We start from the raw sequence: 22,393 nt of genomic DNA on the forward strand, positions 1-22,393 counted from the left end.
CTATTTTTTGGTTGCAGTTCAGCCGAGGCCGGGCTTGAACCCGTCACCCTCGGTATATGGGGCCGGCGCCTTACCTACTGAGCCAAGGCGCCACCCCACAGAAGCACTTTTTAAGCCCTGCTCACATCATGTCTGTTAAGATCCTGTTGGCCAAGCCTAAAGTCAAGGGGCAGAGAAGTATAACTCTCCATGGAGGTGACAAGGAAGAAGCGAATTTTTTTCTATTATAATCTTACTATCACATATATTAAACATTTTCTGGCTTTTAGTAAATATGGGGTTCGACAATTAAGTTCGCAAACTCATCCTGGAAAAAATACCTCATTGCAGAATATTATTACAGTTGCCTTTGATGTACTCCTCTTGGCCATCTGGTGACTGTAGTGATATATTCAGACCCTGTGTATTTCAAATAAATGGACTATTTGTATCTTATATCTATCTAAAACTGAAAAACTGAGAAATCAAAGCAGTGCCAGAGAGATGCAACTCCTTTTCTTTCTCTTATGGAACATCTTTGACATCTGCTTCTCTCTGGTTGTTTTCTCCTTTACAATTGCTGTCTCATGGCCCTTGGCCTTGTGTTAACTGTTCAATGTTTTTGGTTTTGTAATTCCTATTTTTGAGAGAAAACCTGGTTGATCTGGTTCATCATTTGGTAACAGGCCACTTAAGTTGCCAACAACTTCCAGTTGTACTTAACAAATTCCAGTGTGTACTTAAATGAGGTCTGGAAGTCTATGAATCATAATCTATAAAGGGCATGGATGTGCTGTTTTATTTGTTGAGTCTCATTATCTAATGATGACCACTGGCAAAAATGGCCATTGACAACTTTCATCATCTAACCAGCGAGCAATCCAGAAGAAATAAACCTTTTCCCAACATCTCGATTATTTCTTCCAAACAACTCTATTAGGCCAAATTTGGACCAATTGCTGCATCTGGAATGGGACATGTTGGCTAACCTAGGTTGTCAACCCACCCTGTGGCAGCCCACCCTGTGGGGAAGGTAACAACCCCACCAAAATTATTAATGCATAAAGCAATGCAGGGGCATTTTCCAAAAGGAAGGGATGTATGGCAGATAAAAAAGTAGCAATAACTATTGTACACTTACTCACAGATCCACAAATATCTACAGAATGAAAAATCTTGCCTAGAGGTATGAATACTTAGCTAAAGAATCTGATTAATGGACTATTTCACAGTACAACTTAGATTAAAGCAGGATGCTTTTTACCTGTATTGGTTAATTTAAAAAGTTGGTTAAGGAGATGAATATCATTAATGGTCCATGTTCTAATGTGAAATTACAGCCTTACTGCCAATTCCTTCCAGGTGTTTAGAATTCAGATTTTTAGAGTTGGCATCTCACACATCAATGGATAGTGACTTATCTTTATCTATCCAAAACATTACTTTTTATTAAACAATTCTCCTCTAGCACTATTTTAATAGTTTTGTAATATTTAATTAATGACAAATATTTAACTTATGACTAACTTGTTTGAAGGACAACTGGTATAAAAAGGTTTGTGAAGATGTACAGTTAACTTGGCAACTTGGCAGTCATACAACTTGATACGACGTCAGACATATTTAGAACTTGATGCAATTTTAGGTCTACCAGTTATCATGTGGCTTTTCCTTGATCTCCATTATTATATCTTTATGGAATATACTTTTGTTTTATCTTTATTCTTGACTTTGTTTTATGTCCTACTTTTTCATGTACTTTTCATGAATGTTATTTTGTTGTATTGTGTATCTTTTTAAGCTACCTTAAATGCTTTTGGCAACAGATGTGACACACTAAGTCTTCTCTGAGCTATGGGAATTTGGACAACTTTTACTTTTTAAGCTACAGTTTTCTTTTCATTAAAAAAAAATTTTTTTTTTTTGGACAGGCATGGTGGCTCACTCCTGTAATCCTAGCACTCCGGGAGGTAAGGTAGGAGGATTGTTTGAGCTAAGAAGTTTGAGACCAGCCTGAACAAGATTGTGGACCCCATCTCTACTAAAAATAAACAAATGCTGGTACATGCCTATAGTTCCAGCTACTTGTGAGGATGAGGCAGGAGGATTACTTGAGTCCAGGAATTTGAAGTCTCCTTGAGCTATGGTGACGTCATTGCACTCTACCCTACCTGGGGTGAGAGAGGGAGACTCAGTTGCTCTGTTGCCCAGATTGGAGTGTAGTGGTATTAGTAAGTCACTGTGATCTCAAACTCCTGGGTTAATGTGATCCTTCTGCTTCAGTCTCCCAGGTATCTGGAACTACAGGTGTATCCCACCATGCCTGGCTAATTTTTAAATTTTTTGTAGAGTGGGGATCTTGCGATCTTGTCCAGGCTTGTCTCAATTTCTTGGCCTCGAGACATCTTTGGTTTATAATCAGACAGTCTAGATTTAACCTGGGAGTTACCTCTTACTAGCTGTCTGACTTTGGGCAAATTACTTAACTGCCCTGTGGTTCAGTTGCTTCTTTCACATGATGGATATTTATCCCAGAGGGTTATTTGAGGGTTTAATGAAAAATCAGGTAATATTTGTATTAATTCTTACTTAGATATTTGGTATAATTTTCTGGTGAACAATCTGGGCCTAGAGTTTTCTTTGTGGTAAGTATTTTATTTGTGAACTCAATTTTTTAGATAGGCATTATTCAGATTTTCTATTTCTTTTTGTGTCAATTTTGATAGTTATATTTTTCTAGGAATTTGTCCATTTCACCTAAACTTTCAAAGTTAGTTTTCCTAACATCCCTTTACTATTCAGAATCTATAGTTTTCTTCCTATATCACATTGATACTTGTACACTCTCTTTTTTTTCCTTCTTGGTCTTATCAGGGACTTACCAGTTTTATAAATCTTTTCAAGGAAACATTTTAGTGTTGATCCTCTGTCTTGTATGTTTGTTATTGTGAACTCAATTTTTTAGATAGGCATTATTCAGATTTTCTATTTCTTTTTGTGTCAATTTTGATAGTTATATTTTTCTAGGAATTTATCCATTTCACCTAAACTTTCAAAGTTAGTTTTCCTAACATCCCTTTACTATTCAGAATCTATAGTTTTCTTCCTATATCACATTGATACTTGTACACTCTCTTTTTTTTCCTTCTTGGTCTTATCAGGGACTTATCAGTTTTATAAATCTTTTCAAGGAAACATTTTAGTGTTGATCCTCTGTCTTGTATGTTTGTTTTCCACTTCATTAACTTCTCTTTTGGGGACCTAATTGGCTTCTTTTTCTAATTTTTACAATGAATACTTAGTTTATCAGCTTTGGACCTTCCTATAAATTTCCCTCTAAGCATGGATTTAACTGTATTTCATATGTATTTTTATTATCATTCAGTTCAAAATGCCTTATTATTTTCATTGCATTTTCGTTTTTTGGTTCATAGGCTATTTAGAACAGCAGTCCCCAACCTTTTTGGCATCAGGGATCAGTTTCCTGGAAGATAATTTTTTAACACGTTGGGGTTGGGGGGAGCTTAGGCAATGATGGGAATGATGGGGAGTGTCTTTAAATATACTTGCTTATCTGCTGCTTGCCTCCTGCTCTGTGGCCCTCTGGTCTAAGTTTCATGGAAGACAATTTTCCACATATGGAGGATGGAGGTGGGGGTGGGGACAATAGAGAAGGCAGAAATGTGAGGCCCAGTTCCTAACAGGCTGCAGACCGGTAAGGCCCAGGGGTTAGGAACCTCAGGTGTAGAAGTATGCTGCTTAACTTCCAAACATATTTGGTTTTTTAGATATCTTTTGTTTTTTCGTGTATGAGTAAGAAGGTATTTTATATGTTTAAAAATTTTCTTTTGTGGGACACGTCAAACATATACAAAACAGAAGAGAATAGTATAATAGCGTAATAATCACTCAAGTATCCATAGTATAATAGTGTAATAATCACTCAAGTATCCATAAGCTTCAACAGTTTTTTTTTTTTTTTTTTTTGTAGAGACAGAGTCTCACTTTATGGCCCTCGGTAGAGTGCCGTGGCCTCACACAGCTCACAGCAACCTCCAACTCCTGGGCTTAAGCGATTCTCCTGCCTCAGCCTCCCGAGTAGCTGGGACCACAGGCGCCCACCACAACGCCCAGCCATTTTTCGGTTGCAGTTTGGCCGGGTCTGGGCTTGAACCCGCCACCCTCGGCATATGGGGCTGGCACCCCACCGACTGAGCCACAGGCGCCGCCCAGCTTCAACAGTTTTTAACTCATGACTGACTTTGTTTTAGTTCTCTTCTCCAATTAGCCCTCCCCCTCCATTATTTTGAAGCAACCTCAGATATCATTTAAAAAACGTAATGATAATACTATATCACATCCAGAACAATTCATTGATAACATGAATGATGATCTGAATGATAATGAAAATTTATTACAGAACATGAAGTATCTGGTCAGTTTTCAAATTATCACCATTATCTGATAATTTTTAAAATAATTTGATTATTTTGATAAAGGTACAGATAAGATCTAAACATTGCTATTGGTTAATATATCTCGAGTCCTTTTAATCTCTATGCCCCCTCTGCCTGCCTATTTTTCACCCTTTGCCATTTATGTATTGAAGAAACTGTTGTTTTGGTCTTGTAATGTTTCCTGTAATTTGAATTTAGCTAATTGAACCTTGATGATACTGTTTAATGTGTTCTTCTTTCCCTTGTTTTTTCTATTTCCTATAAGTTAATAGACACAGAGCTTTGACCAGTTCAGATTTGATATTTGTCATATTATTTAATTGTCAGTATAGTGGTGTTAACATTTGTCAGTAACAGTGACGTCTCATTTCTCTTCTTGATGATTGTGTAAGTTCATGAATTTGTGTGGGGTTTGAAAAATGGTGGAATTCTAATTCTGTCATTCTTCGTTTATTACTTAGGATATTACTGTAAAGAGAAACTTCGGCTTCTATTTGGATACTTGTTTACCATTCATATAAGGAAGAGACAAATACTTGATTTTTTCCCCTTATTTACTAGTTTTCAAAATAATAATTTGATTCTTTACCATCCTTGATGGCCAATGAGGCATTTAAAAATACTATTTTAAACTAATAATATGGTTTCATTCTTTTGCATTTATTATCTTTATCAATATGTGTATATTATCCTATTATTTTAGTCTGTTTTGTGTTGCTATAATACAACAGCTGGGGCTGGGTAATTTATAAAGAAGTTTATTTTGCTTATAACTCTGGTGGCCGGAAAGTCTAAGAACATGACACTGGCATCAGCTTGCTTTCTGCCGAGATCTTTCCTGCTGTCATAGCATGGCATAAGGTCAGAGGGAAGTGGACATGGGCAAAGGGAAGAAACACAGTGGGTGCCCTTAATGTGTAACAACCTGCTCTTGTGAGAACTTGTCTCATGAGCTACCATAAGAACTGTACTGAGATGCATATGAAGGAAGTGTACCCATGACTCAAGTGCCTCCTATTAGGCCCCATCTCTAAAACCTTGCACCACCACACATTACCACACTGGGAATTAAGGTGCCCTGTGTGGTTCAGTTGCTTCTTTCACATGATGGGTATCTATCCCAGAGGGTTGGAGACACTCAGACTATAACACCCATCTTTGGCCAACACACCCCTGTTCAAATTGGTTCCTAAGTTCTTTTGATCTTACCCATCGTTTTTTTTTTTTAACTATCTTGTTTTCTGATTTTCTAGGCCCATCTTGTACAATACAATTACTGCTATTTCTCCAAAGGTTTTTACTTTAAAGAAAAAAATAGATATAGATATTGAATGGATAGATAATAGATATTGTCTCTAATAGATATTTAGAGACAAAAATGTGGGTACAATAAGTATGCTTATTGCTATGAATTTGGTAGTGTTTTCTAGACCTTTACAATAGTCAAATGTAGGAAATGTGTTGTTTTAAGGGTGAATAGTGAAGTACATCATATATTATATATTAAGTTTATACTATACTTTCAGATTCAGAGCTACAGGGTTTTTGCTTAGCCTTATCAATCTTATGGTTGTATCTCCTTTCTTCCACACTTAAAAACCTGGTTTTCAATAACACCGACAAAATCAGTTATTCGATTATTCTAAAACACGCACACGCACACAGAGGCTCAGAATAATATATGTGCTCCCGCCTAGGTAAGCTTTGAAACTCAACTTTTGCTTCCTAGCTTTGCAATCTCTTAAAGGTGCTGCTTATCTCTTTAGTTCATTCTAGTTGACAAATATACCCAGGAGAAAAGTGGTTACAAAAGCCAGAGTTGCCTCTTCAGGTTTATCTTTCTTTAAAAATAATGTCAGACTGGTAACTTTTCACATATTTGCTCTCTGATGTCATCAAGTAATGTTTAAAAATATTTTGTCCATCTTTTCTCTTTAGCTATTTTCAATGGGAGGTGTGTCTGAATTATCTAAATTGCCATTATGGGAAGTGAAATCCCCTTACCACTTAAATTTTGAACACTGTGATGTGCTTATATAATATGATTATATCTTTGGTTTTATTTCAAAGGTTCTGAAGCAAAAACACATGGATAATTGTCTGCGACATGTATCTGTAAGAAGATTTGAATCATTTAATCTGTTTTCAGTAACAGAAGCCCAGAAAAGGAAAACTGAAGAGGAGGTTGGTGAATGGGTCCAATATACAAGTGTTTTCTATCCTGAATACAGTATTTCCTTAAGGTAACCATTATGTTAGTGAAGTTTTATTTATTTACTTATTTATTTATTTATTTATTGTTGGGGATTCATTGAGGGTACAAAGAAACCAGGTTATACTGATGGCATTTGTTAGGTAAAGTCCCTCTTACAATTGTTTAGTGAAGATTTTTAAAAACCAATTTTTCTCTTGCAGAAGAAAAACAAGCTAATAAGCATTTCATTATTCTATTGAGTTTGTAGGCAGTCTTTATCAGAATTTAGTTCTTGCAACTTTGTGTTAGGAAATTCTGCTATTTTAACTGCATTTTGCTATATTGTCAGACTAAAGAAAAATTCTTCAGGAATATAATGGCATTTGAGGATAAGGTGAGTTGCAAATCAAATAGTTCATTTAATCGTTCTTTCATAGCATTTGATTATGTCAAAAAGCCAAGCTCTTTTTTAGGCAAAGAAGGCTGAAAATGAACATAGGATTTTTCCAAACTGTTCTTCAGGTAGTAGTTATATGAAAAATCAAGCTTTAGTATTTTTCCCATTTATGTTTTGTCATTTTCAAAATGTATCTTAAGACTTGAAGGAGAAAATTCAGCTGAAAACACTGATATTATAAAAATCATGCAGACTGTTCTGGCTTTAAAAACCATTAGAAAAGAGACAAGAGACTTGCAAACTGAAGTAACAAGATACCACTTTTACTGAATTAATTTTCCCTCACAGTTATATTCTAGCACATTGCGATATTACTGTAGGTGTTTGATTTTATAAAATCTGCCTTTTTTGACAGGATTTCACATTTTGAAAGGGAGGGAGGAGCACATTTACAGTAACTGTAAGAAGAGCAAAAAACATTTTAAGTGGAAATGTGACTGAATAAGGTTTAGGTGAGGCTAGGATAATTTGAAGAAAAGAATTTCACATAGGATGTCTATTTATAGTATATGTTTTTGAACTATTTTGGTTTAAAATATCTAAGCTTTAAAAGACACCATAATAGCAAAAAATTTGGCATTTATATAAAAATTGACTAGGGAGGGCCGGGAAGAACAATTAGGATCTGGTTTTATAATATTTTGTTGAAAATGCCTAATATATGAATTTAAGGATTTTGAGTGTGCTTGTGTATTCATTATGAGATTCTAGTACCCAGATTGTCTTGCATTCTGATGGAGCTAATCAGTTTTGGTTTTTGTTTGGAAGAAAATAAAAGTGCATTAAATGCTTACTATGTATCAGGTACAGAGCTAGATTCTTTGATGTATTCACTTTTCATGTAATCCTTATAGTAACTTTGTGAAATAGGAATAAAGACGATTAAACAGTTGGAAGATAATATATGTAAGGAAATTAAAGAGAAGGAAAAACAGAGTGATCCAGGAGGGGTCTTTAGGCATAAAGTTCTAAAACTTATCTTCTACTTCCACTGGTAACAAGAGACAATAAGTATAAATTGTAGCAAGAATAACTTCCTGACACATTTAAGGTTCAAGTTTAGCCAGGAAGAATGGGAAATATTCTGTTCATGACATCTTTCAAAATAAGTTGTGGGATCTACCTCTGGATAATCTTCATGAAGTATTATCTAGAACCAAGTCTGCAGTGTAACTGGGACTCCTCTTGACAGTATGATTGTTTGTGATACATGTTTTTTTGTGATGTATTCATTTTTGAAAAAATACATACAAGTATGTCTATACAAGTATGACATTGGATGCTAAGTTATAGAGAGAAGACAAGTAAACTGAGTTAAAATTTTGGCCTCAGTGGCTGCCAAGTTTTTTTTCTCTTTTTGCAAACTATTTAGTATCTCTGCACATTAGTAGTACAAAAATAGCAATAGGTTAAATGTACAGAATTCCACAGCTGAACATGCTCTAAGAATACATTCAAAATCAATTATGATAACAAACAATGACAGAAAATTGAGTGCCTGTTATGGGACAGGCACTGTTGGGAGTGGTTTCCGTATGTTACCTTTTTTATTCCACAGAACTTCATGAGGTAAATTAGTACCCTCATTTTATAAAAGAGGAAAGTGAAGCACAGAGAGGTTAAATAGCTTGGTTGAAGTCACACGGCTAGTATGTGATTGTGCCTATATTCAAACCCAGGTAGTCTGGATTCACAGCCCATATTTTTAGAAAAATGATTTTTTTCTTTAAGTGATGGGGTCTTGGTGTGTTGCAGAGGCTAGCCTTGAATTCCTAGACTCCAGCAACCTTCCCACTTCGTTTTGAAATACAGACTGGCAGGTAGTTGCACAAGAAGTACAGTGAGCATAGTACAGTATACCCCGCTGTTACCTCTAACATCTAATAAATGATAGTCACAGCCTGCGCTTTTAAATTCTACTACACTATCTTCTCACGAGGCCATCTTGTATCCATTCATTCTTTTCACAGATGAAGGAATTGAAGCCCAGATAAGCTAATTTCTTTATCTATTATTCTGAGCATTCCGTTTCTTCTTCCATAATCCTGTTATGATAAAGGAAATTGTGCTTATTGAAACTGTTTAGGTAGAGGAAGAATTCTGCCACAAATAGTTCATTCCTTTCCATTGCCAATTTTGTTCACATTGATTTCTTACATGTTTACCACTTTTTTTTGGAGACAGAGCCTCAAGCTGTCGCCCTGGGTATAGTGCTATGGCGTCACAGCTCACGGCAACCTCTAACTCCCGGGCTTAAGCGATTCTCTTGCTTCAGCCTCCCAAGTAGCTGGGACTACAGGCACCTGCCACAATGCCTGGCTATTTTTGATTGCAGCTGTCATTGTTGTTCGGCGGGCCTGAGCTGGATTCAAACCTGTGTGCTCTAGTGTATGTAGCTGGCGCCTTAGCCACTTGAGCTACAAGCGCCAAGCCAATGCTTACCACTTTTGCTTGTGTTCTGTTATCTGTCCAACATGGTTCTCCATTCTTGTTCCTTTAATAGCTCATCAACTCTTTTCTCAACATGTTTTTATGACATTTCTTTAGCTAGCTTTATCTATTTTCTTCAGTATTCCAGTTGTGAGCATTCTGAAGTTAAAAAAAAAAAAAATTACTTGGCAATAGCCAAAAGTAGTGTTGTAGAAAGTACTTTTGAAACGGAGCACCATCATCTTTCTTTATAATTTCTAGGTTTGTTAAATCAACAGTGGATGATTGAAAAAAGGTGATGAATAGTTTTTATTTTATTTTAATTAATTAATTAATTTTTTTGAGACAGAGTCTCACTGTGTTGCCCTCGGTAGAGTGCCGTGGTGTTACAGCTCAAAGCAACCTCAAACTTTTGGGGTGAAGCAATTCTCTTGCCTCAGCCTCCCAGGTAGCTGGGACTACAGGTGCCTGCCACAATGCCCGGCTATTTTTTTGTTGTTGCAGTTGTTTAGCTGGCCCAGGCCAGGTTCAAACCTGCCACTCTCGGTGTATGTGGCTGATGTTGTAACCACTGCTATGGGCACCAAACCGATGAATAGTTTTAATAAATTTAATACATGTTTAATGGCACCTCTGTATAGATAAACATAATGAAATAAAAATATGTAGTGCTATTCTTAAGGAGCTTAAATAATAAAAAGAATTAAATGAGGAAAGTTTAAGGTGATCCTTAAACTTGGATCATCCAAGGATCATTCAGTCCAGGAACTTTCACCAGGCAGTGCCTAAGTAATTTTGAAATGTGTGGAAGACTTCACATTTACCAGAATTTTAGAGGTAGGAGTAATATTTGGAAGCGACTTTTTAAAAAACTGGATCTGGAAGTATTTGAAGGTTCTGAGAGAAATAAAGAAATCATTTCTGATGAAAGCAAAGGCACAGAAAAGACACAGGATGAGAAAATGGAAGACAGAATTGTCAGAGGCTACTGAGATGGCCATTACATTCCTTAGGGGGAGGAAGCATCTTTCACCACCATTCTCAACTGATTTTTTTTATTTTTAGTAGAGATGTGGTCTTGCTGTTGCTTAGGCTGGTCTACTCCTGAGCTCAAATGATCCTCCCACCTCAGCCAGGCGTTCTGGCGGGCACCTGTAAGTCCTAGCCTCTTGGGAGGCTGAGGTAGGAGGATCGCTTGAGCCCAGGAGTTTGCGCTATGATGATGCCACTGTAATCTAACCTAGGTAACAAAGCGAGACTCTATCTCAAACAAACAAACAAACAACTAGTAATGGGAACGGGTCATGTGTGGAATTATATCTATGACAGATTGTCCTTATATGTGATGGTATATTATGGGTGCCTATGTAGAGCTGGCATCTAAGACAAATATGAATACTGATTTTATATTTTAAAAGCATAGTTTTAATGTTAGTAGTTATATTAACAACAAATGTGTTTATTAAAACAACTTTTGTTCTTTAGAAGGAATTTTATAGGACTTTTAAAGTTTGATTCAGTATTTGCAGAAAACTGTCAAATCTCTTATTACATTTTCATTTATCTTGAATCATAGATGTGGACTAATTATTTTTTTATTATTTTGAGACAGAGCCTCACTATGTCGCTCTCAGTAGAGTGCCATTGCGTCACAGCTTAAAGCAACCTCAAACTCTTGGGTTTAAGCGATTCTCTTGCCTCAGCCTTCTGAGTAGCTGGGACTACAGGTGCCTGCCACAATGTCTGGCTATTTTTTTTTGGTTGCGGTTGTCATTGTTGTTTAGCAGGCCTGGGCCGGGCTTGAACCCACCAGCCTCTGTGTCTGTAGCCTGCCCCATACTCACTGAGCCACAGGTGACAAGCTGAGACAGACTAATTGTAACTTAGTTTTCTAATTTGTTTTAAACTCCAATCACAATTGCTTATGTGCTTTGCTTACATATAAGGATTTGTTTGTTTTGTAGCCTTTTAGGACTCATTCTGCTCTCTGACTTTTTCTGTATTTTAAGACAAATTTTTTTTTAATCAAAATAAAATTGACATAAAATTTACCATTTTAATCATTTTAAAGTATGCAACTCACTGGTTTTTAGTATATTTACGGTATTGTGTGGCCATCACCACTGTCTAATTCCAGAACTTTTTCATCACTCTGAAAAAAAATCCTGTACCTACCGGCAGTAATGCCCCATCTTCCCCCACTCTCCCTAGTGCCTGACAACCGCTGATTTACTTCCTGCCTCTGTGGGTTGTCTGTTCTGGACAGTCTTCTTTCACTTAGCATCATATTTTTAATTTTAATTTTTCTTTTTTGAGACAGAGTCTTACTTTGTTGCTCTGGGTAGGGTGCTGTGGCATCAAAGCTGAAACTCTTGGCCTCAAATAATCTTCTTGCCTCAGCCTCCCAAGTAGCTGGGACTACAGGTGCCCACCACAACACCCGGCTAGGTTTCTATTTTTGGTAGGGTTGGGGTCTCGCTCTTGCTCAGGCTGGTCTTGAACTCCTGAGCTCAAACAATCCACCCACCTTGGCCTCCCAGAATGGTAGGATTACAGGTGTGAGCCACCATAGTTGGCCCATATTTTTAATTTTTAAGATTCATCTATGTTGTATCATGTATCAGTGCCTCATTCACTTTTTATGCTGAATAATAACTCACTGTGTGGCTATTATAACTGCATTTTGTTTATCCCTTCATCAATTGATGGTCATTTGCATTGTTTCTACTCTGAGCATTCATGTCCGCATTTTTAATTCTCTGGGGTAGGTACTTTGGAGTGAATTTCTGGGTCTTGTGGTAACTGTGTTTAATTTTTTGTGGAACTTTTTGTTACAGTGGCTGCATTGTTTATTTTGCTACTAGGAATGTATGAAGGTTCCAGTTTCTCCCCATGCTTGCCAGCAAGCACTTGTTAATTTGTTTTTTAAAAAATGGCCAGGTGCAGTGGCTCATGCCTGTAATCCTAGCATTCTGGAAAGCCCTGGTGGGTGGATCATTTGTGCTTAGGAGTTCAAGACCAGCCTGAGCAAGAACAAGACCCTGTCTCTACTAAAAATAGAAAAACTAGCCAGGAATTGTGGCAGGCGCCTGTAGTCTCAGCTACTCAGGAGGCTGAGGCAAGAGGATTGCTCAAACCCAAGAATTTAAAGTTGCTGTGAGCTAGGATGCTATGGCACTCTACCCAGGGAAACAGTGAGACTCTGTCTCAAAAAAAAAAAAAAAAAGAGAGAATAAATAAAAATTATAGGCATTATAATGGGTATAAAATGATATCTCACTTTGGTTTTGATTTGAATTTCCATAATGAATAATGATGTTGAGCATCTTTTCGTTTGTTCATTGGCCATTTTTATATCTGCCTTGAAGATATGTTTATTCAATTTTTTTGCCTATTTTTAAATGGATTGTTTATCTTTTTGTTGATTTGTGAGAGTTCTTTTTATATATTCTGGATGTTCGATCCTTATCAGATGTGATTTATAGGCATTTTCTCTTATCCTGGGCATTGTTGTTTTGTTTTCTTGATATGTAATATCTTTTGATGTGCAAAAATTTTTAATTTTGATGAAGTCCAACTTATCTATTTTTTTTTCTTTGCAGTTTTTGGCTGGGGCTGGGTTGGAACCCACCACCTCCAGCATATGGGGCTGGCGCCTTACTCCTTGAGCCACAGGCGGTGCCCCTGTTTTTTCTTTCGTATGATTTTCATGTCATATTCAGCTCTGGATTACTTTCCACCTCTATTTTTAACTTCTTGGTACCTTTAGGCATCACATTTTTCCTTTAGTAGCTTTTTTTTCTTTTCAAATAATTATCTGCCTCTGTGATTTGCTCCTTAGCCCTTACTCAGTAGTCCATTTTTAAGAAGAAACTCAAAGGTCCTTGGTTTTAGAATAGCTTTCGGTGCTTATGAAAAAAATTGAGTTTTTCTTGTCCTGGGGACAAGAATCTGGCATTGGTAATTAAAGGCCTGGGAGACAATTTTTTTTTTTTTTTTTTGTAGAGACAGAGTCTCACTTTATGGCCCTTGGTAGAGTGCCGTGGCCTCACACAGCTCACAGCAACCTCCAACTCCTGGGCTTAAGCGATTCTCTTGCCTCAGCCTCCCGAGTAGCTGGGACTACAGGCGCCTGCCACAACGCCCGGCTATTTTTTTTTTTTTGGTTGCAGTTTGGCCGCGGCCGGGTTTGAACCCGCCACCCTCGGTATATGGGGCTGGCGCCCTATGGACTGAGCCACAGGCGCCGCCCCAGGCCTGGGAGACAATTTAAAGCTTTAGCATTTAGGAGAAAGAGAAAGTGAACTTTTCACATTCCAGATATTTTGGCAAAAATTTGTCATTTTCATATAATATGAGTATAATGCTAAGACTGAGTTTGTAAGAATTTAAGTTTGAAAAAGGTCCTTTCTTTATAGGTATTACTGTCTTACCACAGACTCAAGATAGTACCTAGATAAATAGTTGAAAAATTAAGGGTAGATAGGATCGTACAGAGTTAACCCTTGAGAACGGTCCTTGAGTTTGGAACAAATGAAAAGGAACTTCAAGCCAGGTGCAGTAGTTCACACATGTAATCCCCGTGACTTGAGAGGCTGAGGCAGGAGGATTGCTAAAGGCCAGGAGTTTGAGACCAGCTTGGACAACATAGCAAGACCCTGTCTCTACAAAAAGGAAAACAAAATTAGCTGAGTGTGGTGGCTGCAGTGAGTTATGATCATGTCATTGCAGTCCAGCCCAAGACCCTGTCCTGAAAAAAGAAAACAAATCAAACAAAAAGTGCTGGTTCAATAAGTTATGGTGCAGAAATTCATTAAACTACTTGGAAGCCATTAAAGAATGTTACAGGATTTTCCTTATTGATATGGACATTTTTTGTAATATATAATTTGTTATTTATGAAAACACAAATTGCAAAATAGGTCTTTTCAGTTCTTTAATGAAAGGTACATAAGTGCACAGAAGAAGACTTGAAGGCTGTGTACTAAAATTCTAACTGGTTTTTTCTGCACGGTAGGCTTATGAGCAGTTTTTTCCTTGAAGGAACCAAATATTGCTTCTGTATTTAGAAAAACGTTTTTTGATGTCTAGACTATATTACTGATCGTTTTAATTGCTTGATTTTACATTTTAGATGTTAAATACTTTGTTCCTTTTCCTCTCATCTTAATATAGGTTTCCATAATATTAGTGTAAATAACCTAATGTTTACCTAGACTCTTAAATACACAGAGAAGACACAGAATCACTGTGTTATAAAGATGAGGATTTTTTTATGGTTGGTGACTTAATTTGTTTAGATTATGATAGTTTAGAGTCCAGTGCTAATTTGGTTATTCATGATAGCAGATAACTTTTTTTGCAATCTCATTATGTCACCCTATCAAATAATTAGGTCTCTGTGACAGAAATAAAAAGTTCATTCTTTCTGAAAAGGGTAATACAGTGTACATGTATTCTCTTACAGTCTGTATTAGTTTGCTAGGGCTGCCAAAACTAAGTACCCCAGACTGGGTGGCTTATGTAACAGAAATGTATTTTCTCATAGTTCTGGGAGTTAGCAGTTGGCCAGCAAGGTATTGACAGGTTTGGTTTCTTGGGCAGCCTTTGGCTTGCTGGTGATGACCCTCTCTCACCGCCTCTTCACAGGGTCACCATCCTCTGTGCCTGCAGTCCCTGTTGTCTCTCTGTGTATCCTAACTCCTCTGCTTCTGGAGTCATTAGATCACTCCCCACCCCATTCTAACTGAATTACTTACTTGATGGCCATATTGCCAAACACAGTCACATTCTGAGGTGATGCCAAATTAGGGCTGCAGTCCTAACCCAGCCCCTAACGAACTGGGGGAACAAAATTTAGAACAAACTTTATGTATTACTTACCGTTATAAGTTTTAGTGGCAAAGTTAATGTTGATGAAGTAAATTTTTTGTGAATTATTCATGGTTATTATAAGCCATTGCAACATTACTAAAGAAATACAACTATGATAGAATGTGGAAGATTGCAGATAAATTAGCACCAATTTTTTTCATCACCACCAAAAAAGTCACTCAGACTCTGTGACCAATTTATAGTTGGGTTCATTTATGTAAAGAGTAGTAACTTTCATAAGTATTAATAAAATATAAATATCAAATGAAATACAGGGTGGACATAAAGTTCTTGTGTGATTTAAATTAGTTTACTAATTTTTGTCTACTTTAAAGAGCTATTAAGCAAAGAGGGATCAGAATTAAAGAGGTAGAATTAAAATTAGTGGGTAAAAGATACAAAACAATTTGCTCACTGAAATTTAGAACTGCTGGAGATGGAATGTGCAGACCTAAAGGTTGGTTAGTTCTTTTGTGACTGAAGTTGTGAATTTGTTATGCTGTCATAGAGGAAATTCATGTATTGTTCAGTGTGATTCTGGAGGGTGACTGTTTATTTTCCATTTGACCCTAGGATTCCATAGGTGTAATGAGTGTGTGTTTTTTTTTGTCTTATAAAGGTTAAGAACTTACCTCAACTGTATATAACTAAAACAATTTAAAAATTACTTATTAATACTTGAAGATTTAGATTATCAAAAATGTCATTATATTACATGAAGTATTCTGAGAACTATATATATATATTTTTTTTGAGACAAGAGTCTCACTCAGTCGCCCTGGGGTTGAGTGCTATTGGCATCACAGCTCACAGCAACCTCCAACTCTTGGGCTGAAGTGATTCTCTTGCCTCAGCCTCCTGAGCAGCTGGGACTACAGGCGCCTGCCACAATGCCTGGCTTTTTTTTTTTTTTTTCTGAGACAGAGTCTTATTATGTTGCCCTCGGTAGAGTGCTGTGATGCAACACAGCAACCTCCAACTCTTGGGCTTAAGCGATTCTCTTGCCTCAGCCTCCCAAGTAGCTGGGACCACAGATGGCCCACCACAATGCCTGGCTATTTTTCTGTTGCATTTGTCATTGTTGCTTAGCTGGCCTAGGCTGGGTTCAAACCCCCTAGCCTCTAGTATGTGGCCTGCGCTGTAACCACTGTGCTATGGGCGCTGAGCCTGAGAACTATCTTGAACTTCCTTCTCCCTCTAGTGGGCAGAAAATAAACATGGAAGGGTTTATTACTATTGGATATATCACAATATATGGTCTCAGCTCTTTTAAAGATTAAAAAATTAGGCCCGAAAAAAAAAAAAAAATTAGGCCGGGTGTGGTGCCTCATGCCTGTAATCCTAGCACTCTGAGAGGCCAAGGTGGGTGGGTTGCTTGAGCTCATGAGTTTGAGACCAGGCTGAGCAAAAGTGAAACCTTGGCTCTACTAAAAATAGAAAAACTGAGGCAAGAGAATCACTTGAGCCCAGGAGTTGGAGGTTGTCGTGAGCTGTGATGCTACAGCACTCTACCCAGGGAGTCTGTCTCAAAAAAAAAATTATTAACATTTCAGAATCATTAAAGAAAATGCTTTCTTCCTTTTAGGCATAATAATGGATCCTTGAATGTTGAAGATATTCTTACCAGTTTTGACAACACAGGAAATGTTTGTAAGTTACATGCTCATTCTATAGAAATATACAGTATTATCTTAAAAAGTGAATTTATAGTTGTTTTTTCCTCATTAATGTTTACCATACTTACTGTGTGTATTTATATATCTTTACAGTGTATAAAATAGAAACTCTTGCTGTCTTTTGATGTAAAATAAGCCCTCATATAAGACACACCTACCAAATTTGATGCAGCAATTTTTATACTTTGCGGGGTGTGTGTGTGTGAGGGAGAGACAGACTGTATATGACCTATATATAATCTAGGTCAGAAGGAACACTGGACTCTCCAGTACTGTCCCTTTGTTTCTTGTTTCCATTTTGACTGTGGTTAACTCAACAGATGGGCTGTTCCTTCCTTCTGTGCTGGGTTTTGTGTGCTGTCTTTGCCACTGTGCTTCTCCACTCTTTCACTATAGAATAAACCTAGAATATGTTTTCCATGATGCTAATATACTTTAATACTGGAGTGTTTTTGTTTAATGCAATATTACAATATTATGGAATATATTGACTTTTTATTTGAACCTCTATTTAAGGGTTGATAGATATCTCCACTGGGAAAATCATTTAAAAATTCTTATAATTCATTTTATATGGTGGAAGAAATTAACCAAGGGTATCTTTATGTTGGTGAGTTAAACAACATACCATGATAAGAGCTGTGAATTTTTTATATTTTTTGTATAGGATATTTCTCTTAAGATAGTGAATTGTCAGTGAATATGACCATTTTAAATGTAAAAGTAGTACTCTAATACTTCTTTTTCAAGAAAATTTTGGAACTGTATCACCTGAATTTAAATAACATATGTTGCTAAAAATGAAGCTTTATCAAATGCGTAGATTTGCATAGAATTATGTCCAATAATACTTTTATTCTTATGTTTATATTATGACAGGCTTTTGATTTTATAGAAAAATGTTTATGTATTTTGACACCATGGTATCTATAAATGTCCTAAAATTACCTAAAATATTTAAAATGATGTTTTCTTTTTTTTAAAGTTTATTTATTTATTTATTAATTTCTTTTTTTGGCTGGGGCTGGGTTTGAACCCGCCACCTCTGGCATATGGGACCAGCGCCCTACTCCTTGAGCCAAAGGCGCCGCCCAATGATGTTGTTTTCTTTTTCATGAATAGTGACAGGTGTACCTTTTAGTTTCTACATGTTGGCACTTACTGAATTCTTCACCACTTAGGCATATCTCATATTTTTATTGGGGCTAGGCAATAGCTCGCCCTTGTTTAGGCAAGGCCTGAACAAGGAATGCTAATGGTGGTTGAGGAGACATTTTCCTTCAGTTCTAGGGTAATGTTAAATATCATTAAGCCAGGTTTAAGTAAACATAATTTCAGAATGTGATCTTGGAATGTTAAATGCAGAATTTTTGACTCAGTAATGTAAAAGTCAAGTACGGTTCACAGTTGACTCAGTATGAAATAAGGCCACTAGCTGGCAGCATTATGTAAAATTAAAATAATTGCCTAAAGGTAGATTATTGTCTTAGACATGAATAATTATCCTTCTCTAACATTTTTTCCCCATCAACTTTTTTCTGTACCTCCCTTCCCCACATTGTTGCGTTGACCAATGGAAAAATTAATATTTAAGTCATTTTTTCACTGCTATCTATTGATTGGTAGAAAGGTTTTAGGATTTGGAATGAGACTCATCTACATTTGGAACCTGGCTCTGAAATTCATTTGCACAATTATATCATCTCTGTGAGTCTCAGTTTTTTCTGTCACTTAGGGCTGCCTGTAATGTATAGAAAGTACATAGCATACCACATTCTTCAGAGTTGACACTCAGTAAATGGAAGCTATTTGTTTTTTTTCTTTTTTTTATTATTAAATCATAGCCGTGTACATTAATGCAATCATGGGGCACCATACACTGGTTTTATACCATTTGAATTATTTTCTTTTTTTTTTTCATTTGACATATTTTCTTTTCTTTTTTTTTTTTTTTTATTAAATCATAGCTGTGTACATTGATATATTCATGGGGCATCATTCACTAGCTTCACAGACCGTTTACCAAGTTTCACATATACCCTTGTAAGAAGCACCGCTGGTGTAATCCCACCAATCTCCTTCCCTCTACCCACCTCCCCCCTCCCTCCCCTCCCTTTCCCCCTTCCCTCTATTCTTAGGTTGTAACTGGAAGCTATTTGTTAATCATTACTGGTGACTACCTCTAAAGAGTCCTTTAGGTTTTTTTTCTAATAAAAGCCTATCATCTTGTTAAGGATTGTTCTACTGTCTTAAACTATTTTGATTGAACTAGCAAGGCAAGAAAATCAGATAAAATTACCAAAATAGTAATTTAAAAAAATATCTTGTGATAAATATGGTCTTAAAGACACAAATACATTGCCACGTGATACAGTGATGTCAAAGAAAAGGACTTATTAAGATTTGTTGTTTGGCGTATATCTTTTATATTAACTCTTAATTTTAAAAGAAAAATCTACTTTGTTTCACTTAAAGATAAATTGGTAAAGTCCAATTCCAATAAAGTAAATCTTGATTATAAATTTTATATGGTCTTGGGCATAAAGCGTTCATGGATCAGAAAAGTAATTTTTCATTTGATGCCATACAATTTTGATTTTATTTTGCTAAGAGGGATATTAAGTTGAGTCTGTGACTGAAAATCCCAGCAGAGGGCGCCACAATCACAATTCTGCTTCAGTCCAAAATTAAAATAAATAACTTGAAAAATAACCATAAGCTTTCAATACAAAAACACATAAAGATGTGTTAAAAAATTTCCATTTGATTTATTTCTAATATGTTTGATGTACTCAATAATTTATTAATACAAAAAATATTTTTTTCTGACTGATTTTTGGGTTCAATTTATTTTTTTTTTGTTTTCATTTTAAATATCAGTTTTTGTACTTCTGGCTTTAATTAAAGGAATACTTTTGTTTTAGTTAGGCTTGATAAAGAGTAAAAGTTCTGTATAAAAGCATCAGTTTGTAAATCATCACCACAGTAGTACACTGAAGGATATTTAGAATAAGCAAAAAAATTTCTAATAGTATGAGAGAACCAATAGATGGAATTATGCATTTATTTTAGGAATTTGTTTCCAAGTTAGTATTACTGCCTGGTAATAGAAAAAATAACTTAATTAAAATATTTTATAGTCACAAAACATTGATATATGTAGATATAGTAAAAATGATATATTCATGGGTCATTAATCTCAATTTTAAGTTAATTTAAGAAATGGAGGAATGATTGCATTCATTGTAAATTTTCCAAGATGAAAGGATCAGTTTTTCTGAATTTATGCTGTAGCCAAAAAGATACGGGGAAATCTATTTAGTTTTGAAAATTAAATGAAACCTCTAGGTAGTTTATTTTCTGATATGCAGACAAAAATTTTTGTACTTAGTTTCTGTTTAGAAATGTTATGTTTTTAAATTGTATGACCTGCAAAGCTTTTTTTATTTTTGAGATACCCTTTCACTGCTTGAATTTCTTTGAATGTTGTAGGAAGAAATTAAAACAATTATTTTATTCCGAATTAATCATTTTCTGCATAATGATTTGTGGTATAGTAAATGACCCCAGCTGCCTTGTGCTATTTTTGCTATTGTGGAAAACAAACTAATTTGAAAGTTGAGTTCCCTTTTTGCCTACCTTTAACTAGGGATGGGAATGCATATTGCATTTTTCGGTCTCTGCTACTTCAGCTATCAAAGCTGCTTGGTTGAGAGGTTGTGCCTGCTATTGGAAAGACATGCTGGCAAGCTACCCAGGGGAAAGCATACGATGGCAGCCTTCACCTCAAGTGAGGTACTGGCTGCTTGCTTCTGCATCTCATTTCACATGTCACTCAGATACTTGGGGTACTAAGGGCTGTCTTTGTAAGCATCTCAGCAGTACCTTATTTCTGTTTTTTTTCTGTGGTCAGAGTCTCCTTTCTAGTTAGTCAGTCCCCTGATCTCTCGTCAAAGAAGCCCATGTCTCTTCCAAAGCCATTTTCTCTTTCTCCAAAGGCGTCTCTTTCCTCTACTGAAATGAATCTTTTAAAAAATGTGATTCTGGGGCAGCTGTGAAAAAATGTGATTCTGTGGCTCAACGGAGTAGGGCTCTGGCCCCCCATGCCGGCGGTGGCGGGTTCGAACCCAGCCCCTGCCAAAAACTGCAAAAAAAAAAAAAAAAAATAATGTGATTCTTTTTAGGATATCATAGTATCTAAATAATACAACTATTAAGTATTTAGAAACTCTCAGTTACACTTGGGGGATATAATAACTTCATTTGTACTTTTTAATTTTTTTATTATTATGTCCATTTTAGAGATAGTATGAACAGATGAGTTAATACTTCTCTTTCAATTTATTATATACAATATGGATAATACAATGTGTATAAATCTTTAAAGGCTAGGAAGTCAGTAGTTACTCCATATCACTGCAATGACCTAGTGTGAGACAGGATTCCTGGCAAATGTTGCAGCTTAAATTTAGGGAATGTATTGGTAAAACTGCTTCTGCCATTCTTAAAATGTTTTTTTTACTCTAACTGGACTACGTGTGGTAGTTAGTATTTCATTGTCTCCTGGAGAAATTTGTTGATTCTATGCTATATAAACTCTTGTATGTAACAATGGTAATTTTCTTTTCTCCAGTGAATCCTAGGGCTAATCTGGACTTTTCATGGACACAGTTACAGTCTGTGCTTTCTAGTAGTCTGTTGCAGGACCTGTTTGTGATGAATCTAAAACTGATTAAAGACTCCTATTAAAATAAAAAAATATTTTCATTTTCTACCTGTATTTTGGAAACCAAAGGTAATAGTTTCTTAGGAAATATAGTCCAGATTTTCAGTTTTGTTGTTTCATTGTTATTGTGTTATATAATTAGGGTCTGTAGCTTCAAGAATGCAGCTTGGATTCAAAAATGTTTTCTTCATTCCAATAAAGATATATATAAATATATATATATATAGAGAGAGATGTAATGCATATAGCTATGAATGTACATATGCATTATATATATCTCTTTGTACATATATGCATTATATCTGTTTATCTCATACATATATATATATACACATATACTTAGTAAAGTAGTTGGAATAAAAAATGAGAAAATTTGGGCTTTTAGGCGCCATTGCCCTATTTTTGAATTAGTGTGGTCATAGAAGGAATATGGGATTTGAAATTCAGGTTTTAGCTCTACCAGTTATTAGCTGTGTGATTATAGGCAAGTCTTTGAACAAATATTAACTCCTTATGTAAAATTGAATAGGAAGTGATAACTACCTTGTAGTGTGGTAAACATATTAGATGATGTGAAACAGTATTAAGGTATGAATAACA

General features: G+C 35.9%; 1 protein-coding gene across 1 annotated transcript in view; it reads left to right on the forward strand.

Moving 5' to 3' along the window:
- CAMKMT (calmodulin-lysine N-methyltransferase) overlaps positions 1 to 22,393 on the forward strand; it is a 389,728-nt gene that overhangs the window by 2,064 nt on the left and 365,271 nt on the right. Inside the window, exons 2-3 of the mRNA XM_053588971.1 lie at positions 6,507 to 6,679; positions 16,977 to 17,041. Of these exons, the coding sequence (XP_053444946.1) occupies positions 6,507 to 6,679; positions 16,977 to 17,041 (238 nt within the window). The remainder of the gene's footprint in view (positions 1 to 6,506; positions 6,680 to 16,976; positions 17,042 to 22,393) is intronic.

This window comes from Nycticebus coucang, chromosome 4 (genome assembly GCF_027406575.1).
Source record: "Nycticebus coucang isolate mNycCou1 chromosome 4, mNycCou1.pri, whole genome shotgun sequence".
NCBI classification, from domain to species: domain Eukaryota; kingdom Metazoa; phylum Chordata; class Mammalia; order Primates; family Lorisidae; genus Nycticebus; species Nycticebus coucang.